We start from the raw sequence: 17,897 nt of genomic DNA, 5'->3' as shown, positions 1-17,897 counted from the left end.
CCTTTTCAACACTTAATGGCCACCAAGTAAACTGGCAATTTCTAGTACTAATGAAGTCTGGTACTGATTTGCAAAAAAGAAGTCACTAAACTTACTCAGCTACTGCTTCCTGCTTAGCTGTTTCTTCTCCAGTATTACTGGATACTTCCATACTCTGATCCTGAACAGCAGGAGTACTAGTAAGTTGTGCTTGTTCTTCAGTTGAAATTGTTACTGTATTTTCGTTATCTACAACAGTAGCAACAATCGAAGTAACCTCAGGCTCAGGAACAACTGGAACAGTTCCACCCACAGTATTAGAAGCAGAGGTGGACGCACTGGCATTGGCTGCAGCAGCAGCGGCAGCAGCTGCCGCTGCGGCTGCAACAACAGCGGCTGCAGCTTCTGCGGCAGCCATGGTGCTCATTGTGGTCGGAATTTCGGTTGTAGGAACTGGGGCTGTTGATGTTGTGGTGCACTCTTCTTGCTTACTATATGTTAAAAAAAAACAAAAACAAAATTGGTCATCTCATTAAGTCATACATCAGCAAGCCAAACAACACTAATTTTTATCATAAAATCAAATGAGTAAGAGAAACCATAAAAGGGAAAAATGGCTGTATGCCAAACTATTAAGCTATCTAAAAAGACTGAAACCAAAGAATGAAACTGGATTACTCTGAGCAAACATTCGGGATAATTTATGACAGGGACTCATGAACACTCTGAATTTCCAAAAGTCCATTAACTGTTTTCATTTACAAAACACCCTACTATCAGGCTGCATTACAACATAAAATTTGGCCTATATCATAAATTTCTATAAGAACTTTAAATTTTATCCATTTTACATACTAAAAAAAGGAAGAGATATATAATACTTTATCCATTACCAAATTGATAAATCAAACCAAATCCTGGACTTTTCTATAACACAGTCTCCTTAATTCATAAAGGATGCAGTCCAAATTCAAACAATCACTGTCTAAGGAAAGTGTCATTTGTGTGTCTTCATTAAGTATCCTTCCCCTTCCCCCAAATCCTCCAAAGACATCCAACCACCAGACCTAACATATTAAATACTATTTATTGTATAAAGCAAAGAATTAAAATAAGAATGTTATAGGAGATACCAAATTTGTAAATTGTACTGATATCCAAAAATTGCTTACCTGGTTTCTTCAGCTTTGATCATTGCTATTAAAGAGAAAAAAGAAAGTTACATGACATGGTTTTTAAATACAGTCACTGAAAACAAACTTTAAAGGGAGATAAGGAGAAGTTTCATACAATAAGATTTAATTTACCATCCACAAATACATCAACTTTTTCAGAGCAAATGCTTGCTCCAAAGTTCCAGGGTAGCAATTAAAGAATGAAGACAAATTTAAACGACAGCAGTTTTTAGGAAAGTTTCTCTGCACACTGCTACTTTCCCAAAGGCTGCTGGCTACTGCAAAAACTCCCTGAAAATATCTGTATAATTCTGGAATAAAACAGTATTTTTCTCAGAGTTAAAACTATGTTTTTGTTTTTGTTTTTCAAAGATACTATATTCAAAACGAGACCAAATTCATGTTATGAAATTCCAGCACATATATACTAGCACTGACAGGTAGATAAATAGTTATGCACACCAACTATTTGTAGTAGGGTTATATCAAAAATGAGCTTGGTATTTCTTACATGAATAAAATGGGATTCTACCTATCTACAGTATTATTATTGTTATTATTATTATTATTATTATTATTAGCCAATGCTAGTGTATAAGTTTAAATTGGGCTTTAAAGATTTGCATTCAATATTTTAGCTTTTATTCCAATTAATTTTTTCTTTATGGGTAACAAAAATATTCAGCTTCAGTAGAGAATGAGGCCCTCCACATAAATGATAACAAAACTGAACTTAAGTATTTAAAAAATTTTTTCCCTTTAATGAAAATGATTTCTGAAAATACGTTTAGGATGGCTGACAAAACATACTAAAGGAGTCATCACCGCTAATATTAATGTTTTTTGGATACAATGATGATCTAAACCAATTATGTGACACAGGAAAAATGTAAATAGACTTAAGACCACAGCGCCTTTAAAAAAATTTTATTGTCTTTACTTTTAGATGTCCTTCTGTAGACATCTTTATTCTACACTGTATTCTACACTGTAGACTAATTATTAGCCCCATTTCTAAAATCTATTGCTTCTAAGTTGATAGTTTATGACACCAGATTCTACTAGAAGTGAGAGTAAAAGAATTAAATTTTCAATTCTTACTCTAATCTCTGCTATTTGAAGAACTAGGTTTTATATTAGGTAGTATTTCCAGACTTTCAGGGGTATTCTGAATAGCTGAGGATAATGAAAAACTCTCCCTTTGCAAGTAAAACATGGCATTTTGTTTAATTCTCCCATTAACACACATAAAGGCTATTTAAAATTTTTTTTTTTTTTTTTTTACTGTTTATTTTTGAGAGGCAGAGAGACAGAGCATGAGCAGGGGAGGGGCAGAGAGAGGGAGACACAGAATCCGAAGCAGGCTCCAGGCTCTGAGCTGCCAGAACAGAGCCCAATGCAAGACTCGAACCCACAAACTGCAAGATCATGACCTGAGCCGAAGTCAGACGCCCAACTGACTGAGCCACCCAGGTGCCCCATATAAAGGCTATTTTAAAATGTGCCAAAATAAAATCAGCATTAAATGTATAGTCTGACAATACATTAAAAAGATTTAAACTGATTAAGACTCAAGGTTCTTTGCTATCTGCTACATGAGTTAAGCCACCTATTGTATGTATGTACCAACACTCACAGCTGTATTTAGAAATACTGTACATGATGTCCTTATTCAATTTTCCAATAGTATATTAATGGCTTTAAAAAGAAAAGTATTTTAAAAGCTCCAAGCTCATTTATAATATAACCCTTAAATGAATTCTTTGAATTAGAGATTTCTCACTGCAGATTTTTCCAATCATGGTTAGTGAACATTAGTAACATACTCTAAAAATGTTAAATAATGACAGAAAATGAATTATCAAAGCAGCTCACCATGCAGGTTTGATTTTGTAATAAGACTTCCAGCAACAATGGTATTCTGGTATCCTAGTTTCAGTGGAATCAAATCAAATAAAAATCTATTTAAAATCTATAGAACTGATATCTAGAGCAACAAGAAAATAAGAGCCCATAAAACTGTTATACCATTTAAAACGTTCTAATCATTTAATTTTTAAAAATAAGACCTGTGTTTGAACAATACTATTTATGAAGGATTGCTTCACTGTGAATGACAATATGTAAAAAATTAACATTAAAAGTTATATTTTCCTGTGTTACCTTCAAGATCCTCAAGTTCTTTAGGTTTGGCCCAGCGGGATTCTTTTGTTTGAGAATTATAATAGTAAGGCTTTCCAGAGTCAGATTTGTATTCCTTCCAGGGACATTTAGATAAAAGTTGCTGAAGGAAAATAAAAATCTTCAGTTAACAGTAATATATTTAGCATCACTCATCATTCACATCACTGTTTCACTAAGTATTATCAATCTGTACAAATCAAACGCTTGTGAGATGATAAGCTACCAAATGTAGCTTACCAGGTGATGTTATTTGAAATGTTTATCTTTACAATAATACTGCAACATTCATATTATTTCAGATTTATGCTGTTACTTAAGGAAACTCACTTAAGATAATACATCTAATTAAGGGGCAGAGGCAAGATTCAAAACCAGGTCTATATAAATTTCAGATCGTATTTGCTCTTGCCATTTATACCCCACCATAGGTAAAAATTATCATACATGTTTCAGAGACTTCTCAAATACAAATTAAAGTAGGAAAAACATAAATGCTAGGAAAAAAGCAAAATCTGGTTTAGCCTGCTTACATGTCAGTTTTATGGCTAATAATTTATTAAACCTATATGAACTCTCTTATGTAAGGAAACAAAGTATGATATACTTAAAACCTAATATAGAAAACTGGTTAGGGCGGCATGAGAATGTTATTGAAAACTTAACTTTAGACAGTGTCTTAGTAATATTTAATGATGAAATAATTGTCTACATTAGTACTGGGATTAAAAAAATAATTATAGTATCTGCCAACCTTCCATCCCAAGTGTTGCTAACACACTGCATATTAGTGTGGTGGCCTGGAAAATATTTTTATCTGCTCAAATTCCTCAATTTAGAGGGAGAAAAAAATATATGCTGCCAACTAGGAAAAACCTCTAAGTATGGCTTGAAATGCCAAGTCAATTCTTACTTAGGACTCTTAATTAGTTCCTAATTAAACCACATGCTATAATGCTTACTTAGTTTTTTCCTTCAATGTACCTTCCACATCTATACATTCTGAACAAAACTTGCAACATAAAATGAAATTTACATGCTTTTCAGGGGCTTTCTCCACAGAGACAGATAATTTTCAGCTCTAAGAGAAGGAAGCACTTGTATTTGTAATTTAATTCCATCTCCATTACCCCCAACCTCACTGGAAATTTTTAAAAATTCATTGCAAGACATCTGCGATCACCTAAGTTTGCTATAAAGAGGAAAACAATTTAAAATGTGAATTTAAAGAGTAAAGGGCAAGCAGAGAGAGAGTCTTATTGCTCTTCCAATTTATTCTTTAAATCAATCTTTCCCAATCTGATGCCACCCAACCAATAAGCATTCCTGAGCAGGGGCCAACATCAGTAAAAAAAGGACCTAATCTATTTAACAATCCCTAATCTCCAAGCCTCAAACTTGTACCTCAGCAGGTGTTTTCAGATCATCCGGTTTCTCCCAAGTAGACTGTTTTGTTTCAGTATTGTAGTAGTAAGTCCTTCCATCAGGTGATTTATGTTCGGTCCACATTGATTTCTAAAGAAAAAAATTACAAAAAGATTCAAATTTTTTAACAGTGCTATGACAGTGAATATTAGTTTTCATTAGTTTCATTAATAATATACAAAGAAATTAAAAGTACAAAATGGACATATTTTTGACAGTTTAAATCACTTAGAATAACACATCATTGCAAGTGGGGAGTTAACTGCAAAATAGACCATTTTAAAGTACTTCAAAAGTAGTATGGCTCTATTGAGGTTTTAGAATCTCTAGATTCTACCCAGTCTCTCAGAAGTATAAGGATATGACTGTTTCACCTAGAAACAGTAACTTTGTAACTGTTGTAATGTATATAGCACATAATATAATCTTTCAGCAATACAACCTATGCCTTGTAGATAAAATATATGAAGTAGATGCTAATGTAGTATATAGGTGGATTGATCATGAGCTCAATAACTTTATTTGCATCAAGCTGGACAAAGTTCTAAACTGACATGCCATAAAGACAGCTGTCAAAATTAGGATAGGTTTTAGATGACAATCAGAATTTAACAATCAAGGTGAAATTTAACACGGATAAAATGTGAATCCAAATGCCTCAACAAAATAGAGGTGAGAAAATTTTATGTGATACTAGTTTGATACAGAATAGAACTTCATTCTTGGGTCCAAAAGAACTACTAAGAGCATATTAAAAGTTGCTAGTAAAACCTCAGCCATCAATAGACATGATGCCTCAAATTAAGGCTGGTTAAGAGTTTTACAGGGTTCCCATAAGTATGCATTTAAAATAATCACAAAAGGGGCAGGAAGAAACTTTGAGAGGTGACTGGTGTCTGTGGTCTTGGTGGTGATAGTTTCTCAGGTGTATGTATTCCTCAAATCATCTAGTTGTACACGTTAAATACATAGTTTAATATGTCAATCATATCATAATAAAGAGGGTTTAAAAGTAATTTTACAAGGAATCATTAAGGAATTACTGGATGAGATCAAAGGTACTAAGTCCAGTTCTAGGTACCAGATCATTTAGATAGTAATGAACTGAAGTATGATTGAAAGAAGATTAGAGATGTCCTATATCACATTTCTTCGAATCTAAGACAAAACATTACTGTACATACCTCTAAGAAAGAAGTAAAATCATCTTCAAACTATTCCATGCTTTTTAACCCTGAGATTTTGTTAACCTTTTGAAAGATGTATTCTTATTCAGACACTGATTTTATAACAATTCCATTTTTTGAAAAGAAAAATAGGCAAATAAAATAGTTAAGCTATTCCTTAAACTTCACATTGAAACCATTTTTTGTACAAGAGCTGCTGATGTCCATTAAATTTCACACTGTATCACCCTCTATGCTATAAAAAAATATTGGTAATGGAGCATTTATTAAAACAAAAACAAAAAACTAAGTCACCAGTACTAGTTCTTAAGTACTAGTTCTTCTGAACTTATTTAAAGCTGACCTACCTTTCTTTTTTCCTTATCAACTTTATTGAGAAATAGAATACACCTACTTTTGATTTCGGCTTTGGGAATGTGGCTCAACATACATTATTTCATTGCTTTTTCTGCTCTCTCACCATAATCATTTTATTCCTAGCTAATAAGAGTGCTGTGCCATTATTTCTAGAATTTTCTTTCAAACCACTGACACTTATTCTTCTGATGTTGGCACTTTTGTTGTTCAGTCATGCACAACAAAGCCATAATTGCTGCCTGGAGAATGGAGATCATAGGACACTATGTAGATTATAGGATGCATCTTAATTACAAACATGTCCAATGGTCAAAGCAAATATGCTAAGTGATTTAAGAAACATTTGCAAAATGTGGGAATGGAGAACAAGAAAAGATGACTCAAGGAGAGAAATTAATGTCATTTAGAACACAAGTAGATGAGGGAAGATGATTATTTTCTGGAACTTCTGAGGAACTAGAGTTAATGTGAAGGGATTATAAACAGTCATTAGAATCCAAAGAAAAAAATTGATAAAATTTGAGCAGTTTGGTAAGGAAATGTTTGGCCTTTTCTATATAAATTCGTTAAGTCATCTGACATGACTGCAAAATGGCTTTTTGCATGGTGTAGGATAGTTAAGATAGTTCAAAAGGTATATTAAATTCTTTAACTTGTTCTAGCACTTCATGCAGAGTATGACAAATACAATCTCTCTGGAGCAAACAAGACTGCACTAAAGGGAAATTGACCTAAGTTCCAAAATTATATTTAAACTTCCCAAGTCACATCTACTAAAGAGCATCAAGGAAAAGAAGTTCACCAGAAACAAATTTATGAAAAAATGGAATGAAAAAGGGTGCCAAATAATAGGGGAAAACAGGAGAGAGATATACAAACCACTAAAACAAACAGTAAACAATTTAGTATTCATTAGCTACTACTTTATTCAAGTCTTACAGCTACACTACAAGCAATATGAACACTATCCTCATTTTTCAAAGAAGAAAACCAAGACTTAGGAGGGTTAATATAACTTGTTCATAGTGATTCAGTTAGTAAATAATAAAACTAGAACAATTCAGTCATATTTGCTTCTAAAGACCACATCTACTCACGCTGAAATGTTTTGTCAGGGATATTATATTCAGAACAGTCTGTCAATAAGGACAGATAAATTCCTGATCTCCTAATGAGTAAGAAGCACTGTATCAATTTTCAGTTAATTCTTTTAATAACCTTGCCAAGGTAGATACAATTTATTATTTCCACTTTATAGAAGAGAAAACGTAACACAACAAAATACAAGAATATGCTCAAGGTAACACAGCTAGCTAGTGAGTTCATTAGAACACTGGGCCCACATACTGAGGTCCTATGAAACAAGTCTCTAACACTTTGCATCAATAGAAACAATCTATACCAATGCCTTAACTAATATACCAAATCCACTTATAGAAGTCAATTCTGGAGTAAGGAAAATGATTTATCTGATAAGCTTTTGCTCCTTTTCCTTAAATGCATCTAATCTGCAACTTGAAGTAAAACTGTATCTCGCCTCTGGCCAAAACTAGGACTAATATTTTAAAAGAAAAACTTAAAAACAAATGTATCCTGAATGCTGAATATAAGATGAAGAATGGCATAAAATATCAATGGGTATATAGATAACAACTTTCTTCATAGGATAAAACATGACTTCTGCAAATAGTTGTTAAGTACTGAGTACAGTCTATTCAAAAAATATTTTCCTAAAAATTACCATTTTTTTTAAAAGAAAGACCTCTCCAGACCAATACACCAATGATGCCTATCAAATATTTAGACTGCCTTTGCATAATTAGAGAAAACCTAATAAACATGTAGATGTGTAGTATTCTGAATGGCCCCAAACCAGGACATTAACTTTTAACCTTAAGGTTAGCTGCTTAGAGGGCTTGTAAGAGATACTAAGATAATCCTTGCATTGGAGCTTTATTCTGCACTTTTGTCACAGATGACAGCCTTCCCAAAATTATTTTATTACTGACAGTTACTGTATTATTAAAAAACTGTCAAGACAAATGGCAGGTCTGGGGAATCAACCAAAAGTTGACATTTTTACAAATGATAAACTAGAAGGATAAATATGAAGAAGAAATTAAAAAACTATCATTCTTAATATACAAATATCTACTACAATCATTAAGATGATCCAATGGAAAAATAAACATCGCCATTAACAAAACTCAATGCAGATAAGTAGATATTCAACTTCATTAGTAAATCAAGGAAGCATACATTACGTGAAAACTTTGTTCATCAGATAAATCACAGACTTAGTATACAATGTTAAAGGGTGTGAAGAAAAGTGCACTGTCATGCTAGTGTTGGGAATGGAATTAGTATTGTTTTGCTGAATGGCAATTTGCTAGTTCTCATCAAAATTCAAAATGCAAGCAATCTCTTAATGCTGATATTTTATTCACAAAATCCCATTTATATAGTTGCAAAGATGTACAAGAATGTCCTCTACAGGATTACTTGTAATGTCAAAAAATTTGAGATTATTCAGTATCCACACTCATAGGAAAAGAGTTCAATTAGGGTCCATCATACTGTGGACCTATGGAGATCTGTTTAGAAAATGTCGAAGATACAGTGTGAAACAGAGTAAGACGTTGTGATATATCAGCAAAACATACACAGAAAATATTTAAAAGGAAGACTGGGTAAAGGGAAAAAATGCACATATATAATTATCAAGAGAGCTAAAAGATTCCAAAAAGCTAGTCAACAATTAGGTTCTGAATAAATTCAATAAACATATAAATAATTATATGCACATGAGATACGCATTTATACATACATAGATACTTCTGTAAACTATAAGCCCAACTGAACAAAACCAAAAGCAAGTGACTAAATCTAACATTAAATAGACAGGAAAGTCCTCTCAACTACTCTAAATAAGGGAAAGGAGAAAAACCCAAAATATAAGATCAGAATTAAGGAACAACATAACCACAAACAGATGATTTACAATCAATTCCCCAAATCTAAAGGAAATTATTTCCTCACAAACGACTACAATTTACCCTAGAAGAAAACACATCATACATGAATATTCCAATTACCATAAAAGAACCCAACTAGACAATTTCATAAAACACCACATCATAAACTTTAAAAAAAACAGAGACGTACAATATACTTCAGATAATCAGAAAAGATGAAAAGTTCCTTACTAATAACAAAACTCAAGAGAAAGGTATCAAAAAAGAGAAGCAGGTAATGTTACTTATGAATGTTATTTTTAAATGTAAAAATTTAAATATAACATTAACCCATTAGCCAAAAGAATCCTGCATTGTATATATTCGGACAAAGTAGAACTTATTGTAGAAGTGCCAGGTGGTTTGATATTGGGAAACCTATAAAGAAGAAATTATTTCTGTTAACAAATTGAAAAAAGAAAACACCACATGAGCACACTAACAGACTTGGTCAAATCACATCTTGAAAATTATGACCATTCAGAAGTAAAAAAAAAAACACACTTAACAAAAACACCTGAATGATAAAGGTCAACTTATCAAAAACCAATAAAAATTACTGTAAAGCCACTTCCATTAAAATCATGAACAAAATGCGAGTCTGCAATCACTGTTTCAACAAATACATTATGGCAATAAAATGAAATAAATAATTGGTATAAATATTTGGGAAAGAGATATATTCTCTTATCTTTACTGCTAAAGATTCAAATAAAATCTAGTTAAAATGAAAAAAAAAGTATTCTAATTTTCTAGGAAAATAAAAAAGTTTTCCAATATTCCACTTGGCTATAAGGTAAATATATAAAAATCTTTGAACTTACAATAACTAGCTTGAAATAAAAACACAAAAATATCCTATTCACAATATAACAAATTTTTAGAAGGTAAAATAAATAAAAATAGCTATGATAGCAGTTTATCCCACCTAAACAGAAGTTAAAGCAAAAACCAAAATGAAACCAGAGGGACTTCTGTATGGGTAAAAAGCAACACACCAAACTTAGCATGCATTTACCAATTTAGTCTTGAAATCACAGCAACAATAAAAAAATACAGGGAGAAAAATATGAGATCTTTTCAAGTTAAAGATTTTAAGACACTCCCCCCTTAGGCAGATCAAACAGATGAAAGATACGCCAAGACAAAAGAATCACAAATTGACCTTAAATTAAAAGCACACAAAATATTCCAAAAATCTAATCTTAAAATGAACACAAATGAAGGTTTAGTACAATGCAAACAACAGCTCATAGACTGCTTTCTAAAGATTATATGCAAAAAAGTATACTTCATTAAAAAAAAAGGAAAAAAAATGTCACCCAAAGACATGATCCATGAAAGAAAAGAAGTAACTGTCAGAGACTTCATTAAAAATTTCTGTTCTGCCAAAGTCACAGTAAAGAGAATGAAAAGACAAGCCAAAACCTGGGACAAAACATCTGCAAAGGGCACCGGTGATAAAAATTAAAAACAAACAAACAAAAAAACCACCTGTTAACCAGAATATACAACCCTCTCCCCCAACCCCCGCTTTTTGTTTTTTAAAGTTTATTTATTTTGAGAGAGACAGAGAGAGCACGAATGGGGGAGGTGCAGGGAGGGAGAGATCCCAAGCAGGCTCCATGCTGCCAGCGCAGAGCCTGATGCAGGGCTTGAATTCACGTATCTGTGAGATCATGACCTAAGCCAAAACCAAGAGTCAGACACTTAACTGACTGAGCCACCCAGGAACCCCAGAATACACAGAGACCCCTTAAAACTTAGCATTAAGAATACAAACAACCCAATCAAGAAATGGTCAAAGATCTGAACAGATACCTCACCAAAAAAGACATACAGGGGATAAAGAAGCCTATGACAAGATTCTTAACACTGTACATTACTACAAATTAAAATTAACTCCCATTTATTACTGGTGAGACTTCAAAACAGCATAGCCACTTTGGAAGAGAGTTTGGGAGTTTGTTAAAAAACTAAATACATTAAAAAAATTTTTTTAATGTTTATTTTTGAGAAAGAGAGTGAGCAAGTGCACACAAGAGAGGGGGACAGAAGATCCAAAGTGGGCTCTGTGATGTGGGGCTCTAACTCACAAACCATGAGATCACGACCTGAGTCGAAGTCGAACACTCAGCTGACAGAGCCACCCAGGTGCCCCAAAAACCAAATACATTTTTACCATATGATCAAGCAAGTATGCTCCTTGGTTATTTATCCAAATGGCTGAAAACTTATGTCCACACAAAGGCCTACTAATTAATGTTTGTAATAGTTTTAATGATTGCCAAAACATGGAAGCAAAACTAAGATGTCTTTCAGTAGATGAATGAACTTGTGGCAAGTCCAAACAATGAAATATCATTCACTATTATTATTGTTACTATTGTATTATTCAGTCCCCAAAAGAAAAAAGGTATTAAGCCATGAAAAAAAAAGCATATTAAATGCATTTAAGTGAATGAAGCCAGTGAAGAGGGTATATACTGTATGATTCTAACCATATGATACTCAGAAAAAGTAAAACTACATAGGCAATAAAGAGATCAGTCGTTGCCAGGGGTAAGGGGTAGAAATTTTTAAGGTAGTGAAACTACTCTGTATGCACTGTCATGACAGATACAACTCATAGAATGCAGAACACTGAGACTAAACTCTAATGTAAATTGGACTGTGGGTAATAAAGATGTGTCAATGTAGGATCATTAATTGTAACAAATGTAACACTCTGGTGGGAGATGCTGATATGCATCTGTATGCAAGTAAGGGGAGGGGGTATTAAGAAACTCTCTACTTTGTGTTAAATTTTGCTAAGAACCTATAATCGCTCTACAAAACAGTCTATTTAAAACAATCCTAAACCTAGAAACCAAGAAAAACATACCACTTAATACCCTTTTAACAAAGAAGTCAAATGAAGGAAAAAGAAAAGATACTGGGAGCTGAGTAAAATGAAAACTATGTCAAATCTTAAGCAACACAGCTATAGCACTATAAAAAATAAGAATGTGTAACAACCATGAGTTAAGTACTCAAGAAACTAGAAAAAAGGCAACAGAGTAACCAAGAAGGAAATAAAGATGACCTCAGAATAAGCTGAATGGTTGTCCCCTCCAAAATGCAAAGTAAAAGCAATGATAGGATTTCTAACTCTATGCTAAATAAATCTCAACAAAGTAGGTATCTGTAAAAACATAAATTAGAAGAAAATTAAAAGTGAAATAGCTCAACCACCACCAGAGAAATTGAAATGGTAATCCAAAATCTCTATCCTCAAAAAATATTAGGCCCAGTTAGTTTTTAGTTGTGTTCTATCAAGCTGTTAAGAAATAAGTTATGTATCATTTATATAAGTTGTTCTAAGGATCAGAAAGAAAAGGGTTACTGCCCAGATAGAAACAACCTAAGTAAGATATTAGCGAATTGAATTCAGAAGGAATAAATACACAGGTTCACATATATATATTCTTAACACCCTTAATGAATAACTAGGATTCACTTTAGTAATGCTAAGATGAGATATCAGAAAATATATCTGTACACTTGCACTTTAACAGACTACAGAAGAAATACCATGACCATCTCAACTATGAGTTTTAAAATCCAGTTCATAATGACCTCTCTCTCAGCAAACCAGGAAAAGAAAGCATCAACTTAATAAGGGTCATACATCAAAAAGCTGCAGTAAACATATTAAATACAGAAATTCAATACATATTTGCTTTGAGAGAGAAAACAAGATAAAGATGACAGTTTATCACTGCTACTACTCACCATAGTACTAGAGGTTCTGGCTGACACAATAAAAGTTGAAATATTAGATATGATGATTAGAAAAACTCGTTATTTGAGGAAGATAGTGTAACACACACAGAAAACCCAAAAAGCAACAGGAGTTCAGCAAACCTCCTGGATAAAGTATAGGAGAAAGATTCAAAATAGCACCAAATCTTATAAAACATCTATAAATTAACAGAATGAGGGATAGACAAGCCTTCAATAGGAAAAACTTAAAGCCGTATTACAAAACAGACAAAAAAACTGACTACCATGTTCACTGATATGACTTAATATTGTAAATACGCCCCACAATCTATAAATTCAATGCAATGCCAATCAAAATACCAAAATTATCTTTTTGGACAACCTGACAAACTGATTAAAAAATTTAGATAGTATAATATCATTTATAGAAAAAAAAATTATATATAAAAAACCTAAAGACTTCACCAAAACACCTGTTAGAAAGAAATTCAGTAACATTGCAGGGTACAAAAATCTGTTGCATTTCTAAACACGAACAAAGCTAAGAAAAATTAAGAAAAAAAAATTCCATTTATGAATGCACCAAAAATAGTAAAATGTCTAGGAAAAAATGTAAACAAGGAGGTGAAAGACCTGTATGCTGAAAACTGGATACTGATGAAAATAACTGAAGACTAAATAAATGGAAAAGATGTTCCATATGCTCATGGATTGAAAACTGATATTGTTCAAATGTCCATACTACATAAAGCAATCTATAGAATCAATGTAATCCCTATCAAAATTCCAATGACACTTTAAAAAAAAATAGAACACACTGTCCTAAAATTTGGATGGAACCACAAAAAGACTGAATAGCTAAAAAGTAATCCGACGAACAAAGCTGGAGGCATCATGCTCCCTGCTCTCAAACTGTATTACCAAGGTATTGTAATCAAAATAGTATATAGTACTGGCATAAACACAGATATCTAGATAGTATAACAGAATCAAGATCTCAGAAATAAACTTATGTATGGTTGATTTACGACAAAGGAGGCAAAAATATACAAGAAAAGGACAGCTGCATGCAAAATAAAACTAACTAGTTAGATTAGTATTTTCCATCATGCATAAAAATCAACCCAAAATGGATTTAGGCTCGAATGTAAGACCTGAAGCCCTAAAACTCCTAGAAAAAAGGCGGCAAAGCTCCTTGATCATCACTCTTGGCAATCATTTTTTGGATCTGATTCCACAGCAAACATAACAAAAGCAAAATATCCAAGTGGACTACATCAAACTAAAAACCTCTGGCACAACAAAGGAAATCAACAAAATGAAAAAGCAACCTACTGAATGAGAGAAAAATATTTGCAAAACATGCATATGATAAAGGGCTAACATCCAAAACCTATAAAGATCTCATACAACTTAACAGCAAACAAAACAAAACAAAACAAAAAAACCCTAAAAATCTGATTAAAAAACAGGCAGAGGATCTGAACAGACATTTTTCCAGAGTAGATATACAGATGACCAAAAGACTTATGAAAAGATGCTCAACATCACTATCAGGGAAATGCAAATCAAAACTACAATGCGGTATCACCTTACATTTGTTAGAATGCTTATTCTCCAAAAGAGATAATAAATGTTAGCCAATGATGTGGGGAAAAGGAAATCCTCATGCACCACTGGTGGGAATGTAAATGCTGTAGCCCCTACAGAAAATAGTATGAAGGCTCTTCAAAAAATTAAAAGTAGAACTACCATACTATTCAGCTGTTCCACTTCTGGGCATTTATTCAAAGAACACAAAATCATTAACTCGAAAAGATTTATGTACCCCTTGGTTCATTGCAGCATTATTATTTACAACAGCCAAGATACGGAAATAACCTAAATGTCCCTAGATGGATGAATGGATAAAGATGTGGTACACGCACAAAAATACTATTCAGCTATAAAAAGGATGAAATCTTGCCATTTGCAACAACACAGACGGGCCTTGAAGGCATTATGCTAAGTAAAAGAAGTCAGAGGGAGAAAAACAAATACCTTCAGATCTCACTTACATGCAGAATCTAAAAAACCCAAACTCAGATACAGAGAACAGATTACGTGTAGAGGTTCAAAATCGGTGGAGGGGGTAAACAGGTACAAATCTCCACTTAATTTTAAAATAAGTAGGTTATGGAGATGTAATGCACAACATGGTAATTACTATTAATACTGTGTTGTATATTTGAAGATTAAGAGAGTACATCTTAAAAGTCCTCATCACAAGAACAAAAGATCTGTAACCAGGTATAATGACAGATGTTAACTAGATGTATTGTGATTTCAAAATGGATACAAATATCAAATTATTATGTTGTAAAAAAATAAAGAAAGAATATAAAGAAATAAGAACAAGAAAAAACACCCAAAAAATCTACACAAAAAATTTCCTGAACTTTTCCCAATACATGCATTTCTGAGGACATGTATCCAAGTGATCACCTATTCAGGAGGGTAGATGGGAGTGAAGATGAAGAATAAAGTGAAAAAATGTGAGGAATCCTCTCAGGATCAATGACAATGACTATCATCTGAAGAATTCAAGTAACGCAAATTTGTGTACCTGAAATCTAATAAGAATTAAAGCAAAAAGAAGTTTTCAAATATACAGTATTTTTAGATGGGAAAATTTAATAGAAAAGTAGAAAATGTCAATTCTCCCAAAACTGAAATGAATTAAATATAATCCCAGATAAAAACACAATTTTGTCTTTTGAGTGTGTGTGGGTATGTGTATACTTACAGATTATTTTTGGAGGGGGATACAAGAATTCATGTACTAACATCCAAAACCATTTAAGGAAATAATGAAAAGAGAAACCATGAAGACTTGCCTTACTAAATATTAAAGTTATTTTAACTGGAAAACGTGAGAAATTGGATGAAAAACAAATACAGCCAATGCAGAAGAAAACTCAGAAACAGATGTCAGAGTATGTACAAATTTAATATATGATAGAAAAGATTCTTCCAATTGAGGGAAAAAGGGGTTTCACAGACAATGGACACAACCAAAACATTAATGGTGGTGGTCCCCTCAAGGTGGAAAAATTTAGGGTGAAATTTACTTTCTTCTTTTTAACTTATGTTTGCTTCTTAATCCCTCAAGTGAGCCTGCATTATTTAAATCAATAGGAAAAACATGCAGCAATCACTAGTCAAAAATACAAAAAGGCACTTACAATGGAAGAATACGACATGGACATTTAAAAACCATTCAACTTTAAAAAACAGAAGATACAAGAAACTTTAAAACATTTAAATACAGTTCACAATTAAAAGTCTTCCCCCCATATTTAAAATATTAACACATTTATAATCAAGTCACAGCTTTCTGTATTTCCTCAACCGTAATATGAGGATAACAGCTACCTCTCAGGACTATTTTGATTAAATCAGATCATACACATGAAGTCTTCTTTCCATTGATATTTAAGGAATTAAAAAACACAAAAATCTAAGGAAACCTTGAGGCCAAAAGCTATGGCTTTTATCAAGAGGGATAAAATAGGAATCTTTTTTTTTTTTTTTTAACGCTTATTTTTTTTGGGACAGAGAGAGACAGAGCATGAATGGGGGAGGTGCAGAGAGAGAGGGAGACACAGAATCGGAAACAGGCTCCAGGCTCCGAGCCATCAGCCCAGAGCCTGACGCAGGGCTCGAACTCACGGACCGCGAGATCGTGACCTGGCTGAAGTCGGACGCTTAACCGACTGCGCCACCCGGGCGCCCCAAAATAGGAATCTTTAAGTAAGGCTTTCAAGCTTATTTTCTCAAACATCATAAAAATATGTAACAGAACACCACATACCGAAATATTAACAAAAATAACTGTAACTACTATCTTAAAATCAAGTATGGAGAAAAAGAAATGCAGCATAGAGGTATCATTCTCTCCTTCCCTAAGGGAGGGAAAAGTCAAGCAATTCTGAATATCGTATTGGTCTTTCTGACACAATTAGGGAAGGTACAAGCAAAAAAGTATTTTAAAATTCTGTGTATTAGGAAAAGTTTATGTAAGACTTATAGTAATAAACAAGGGCACACAAATGTTTGTATACGAAAGCATGTTCTAATATAAACCTTATGTGAAAATTATTGGTTAATTACTGTGTTCCTACTAGTTCTGTTTCCCTTCTAATCGTACCAGGGAAATTAAAATCTTTGTAAAATCTGGTATGTAGCTGATTCCTTTTTTTCTCATTAAGCCCCATCAAAATTAGATTTTAAGGTAAATCATTCAATTTTTTTTTTTTTTTAAGTAGGCTTCATGCCCAACATGGGGTCTGAACTCACACCCTTAGGATTAAGACCTGAGCTGAGATCAAGGGTCAAACACTTAACTGAGCTACCCAGGTGCCCCTCAAACAATTTTTCAACCTTTGCCATAGAAAAGAAAGAAAAAAAGATTCAACTTTAGTAGATAAACTTTAAAACAGAAATAAGGATCAATGTAGGCTAAAGAAGTATAATGAAATAAATATATTCCAGAGGTACTTACTGCACCAGACGCTGTACCTTTAAAAAAAAAAAAGAATATTTACAATGTGATAAATCATACTCTCCTTGAGTGAACAGTTTTAAAGTATTTGTTCATACTATTTCTTCTGCCTTATCCTAGCACACTAAATATAAGGCTGTTCCATGTGACCTATGTGCATGCTCTCTTTTCCACAAAACAAATACTGCAGCCTAAAGCATTTTCAGAATAAAGTGGCACTTTGAACCTGCAAAATGAAAACTCACTTGGATCCAGTTTGAGAAGTATTCAC

At 33.0% G+C, this 17,897-nt stretch overlaps 1 protein-coding gene across 10 annotated transcripts in view; it reads right to left on the bottom strand.

Annotated features, from left to right (window-relative positions):
* Positions 1 to 17,897, bottom strand: part of PRPF40A (pre-mRNA processing factor 40 homolog A) — a 53,642-nt gene that overhangs the window by 18,017 nt on the left and 17,728 nt on the right. For 6 of the 10 annotated variants that reach the window (XM_047868980.1, XM_047868981.1, XM_047868971.1 and 3 more), the window contains 6 exons: positions 17,627 to 17,643; positions 4,740 to 4,850; positions 3,318 to 3,438; positions 3,030 to 3,083; positions 1,152 to 1,176; positions 96 to 470 (listed from right to left, as the gene is read on the bottom strand). In XM_047868980.1, coding sequence (XP_047724936.1) covers positions 96 to 470; positions 1,152 to 1,176; positions 3,030 to 3,083; positions 3,318 to 3,438; positions 4,740 to 4,850; positions 17,627 to 17,643 — 703 coding nt within the window. The remainder of the gene's footprint in view (positions 1 to 95; positions 471 to 1,151; positions 1,177 to 3,029; positions 3,084 to 3,317; positions 3,439 to 4,739; positions 4,851 to 17,626; positions 17,644 to 17,897) is intronic. The other 4 variants (XM_047868973.1, XM_047868974.1, XM_047868978.1 and 1 more) reach the window with 1 other exon arrangement.

The sequence above is a fragment of the Prionailurus viverrinus genome, chromosome C1 (assembly GCF_022837055.1).
Source record: "Prionailurus viverrinus isolate Anna chromosome C1, UM_Priviv_1.0, whole genome shotgun sequence".
NCBI lineage: Eukaryota > Metazoa > Chordata > Mammalia > Carnivora > Felidae > Prionailurus > Prionailurus viverrinus.
This window is presented reverse-complemented; position numbering and strand designations above follow the sequence as displayed.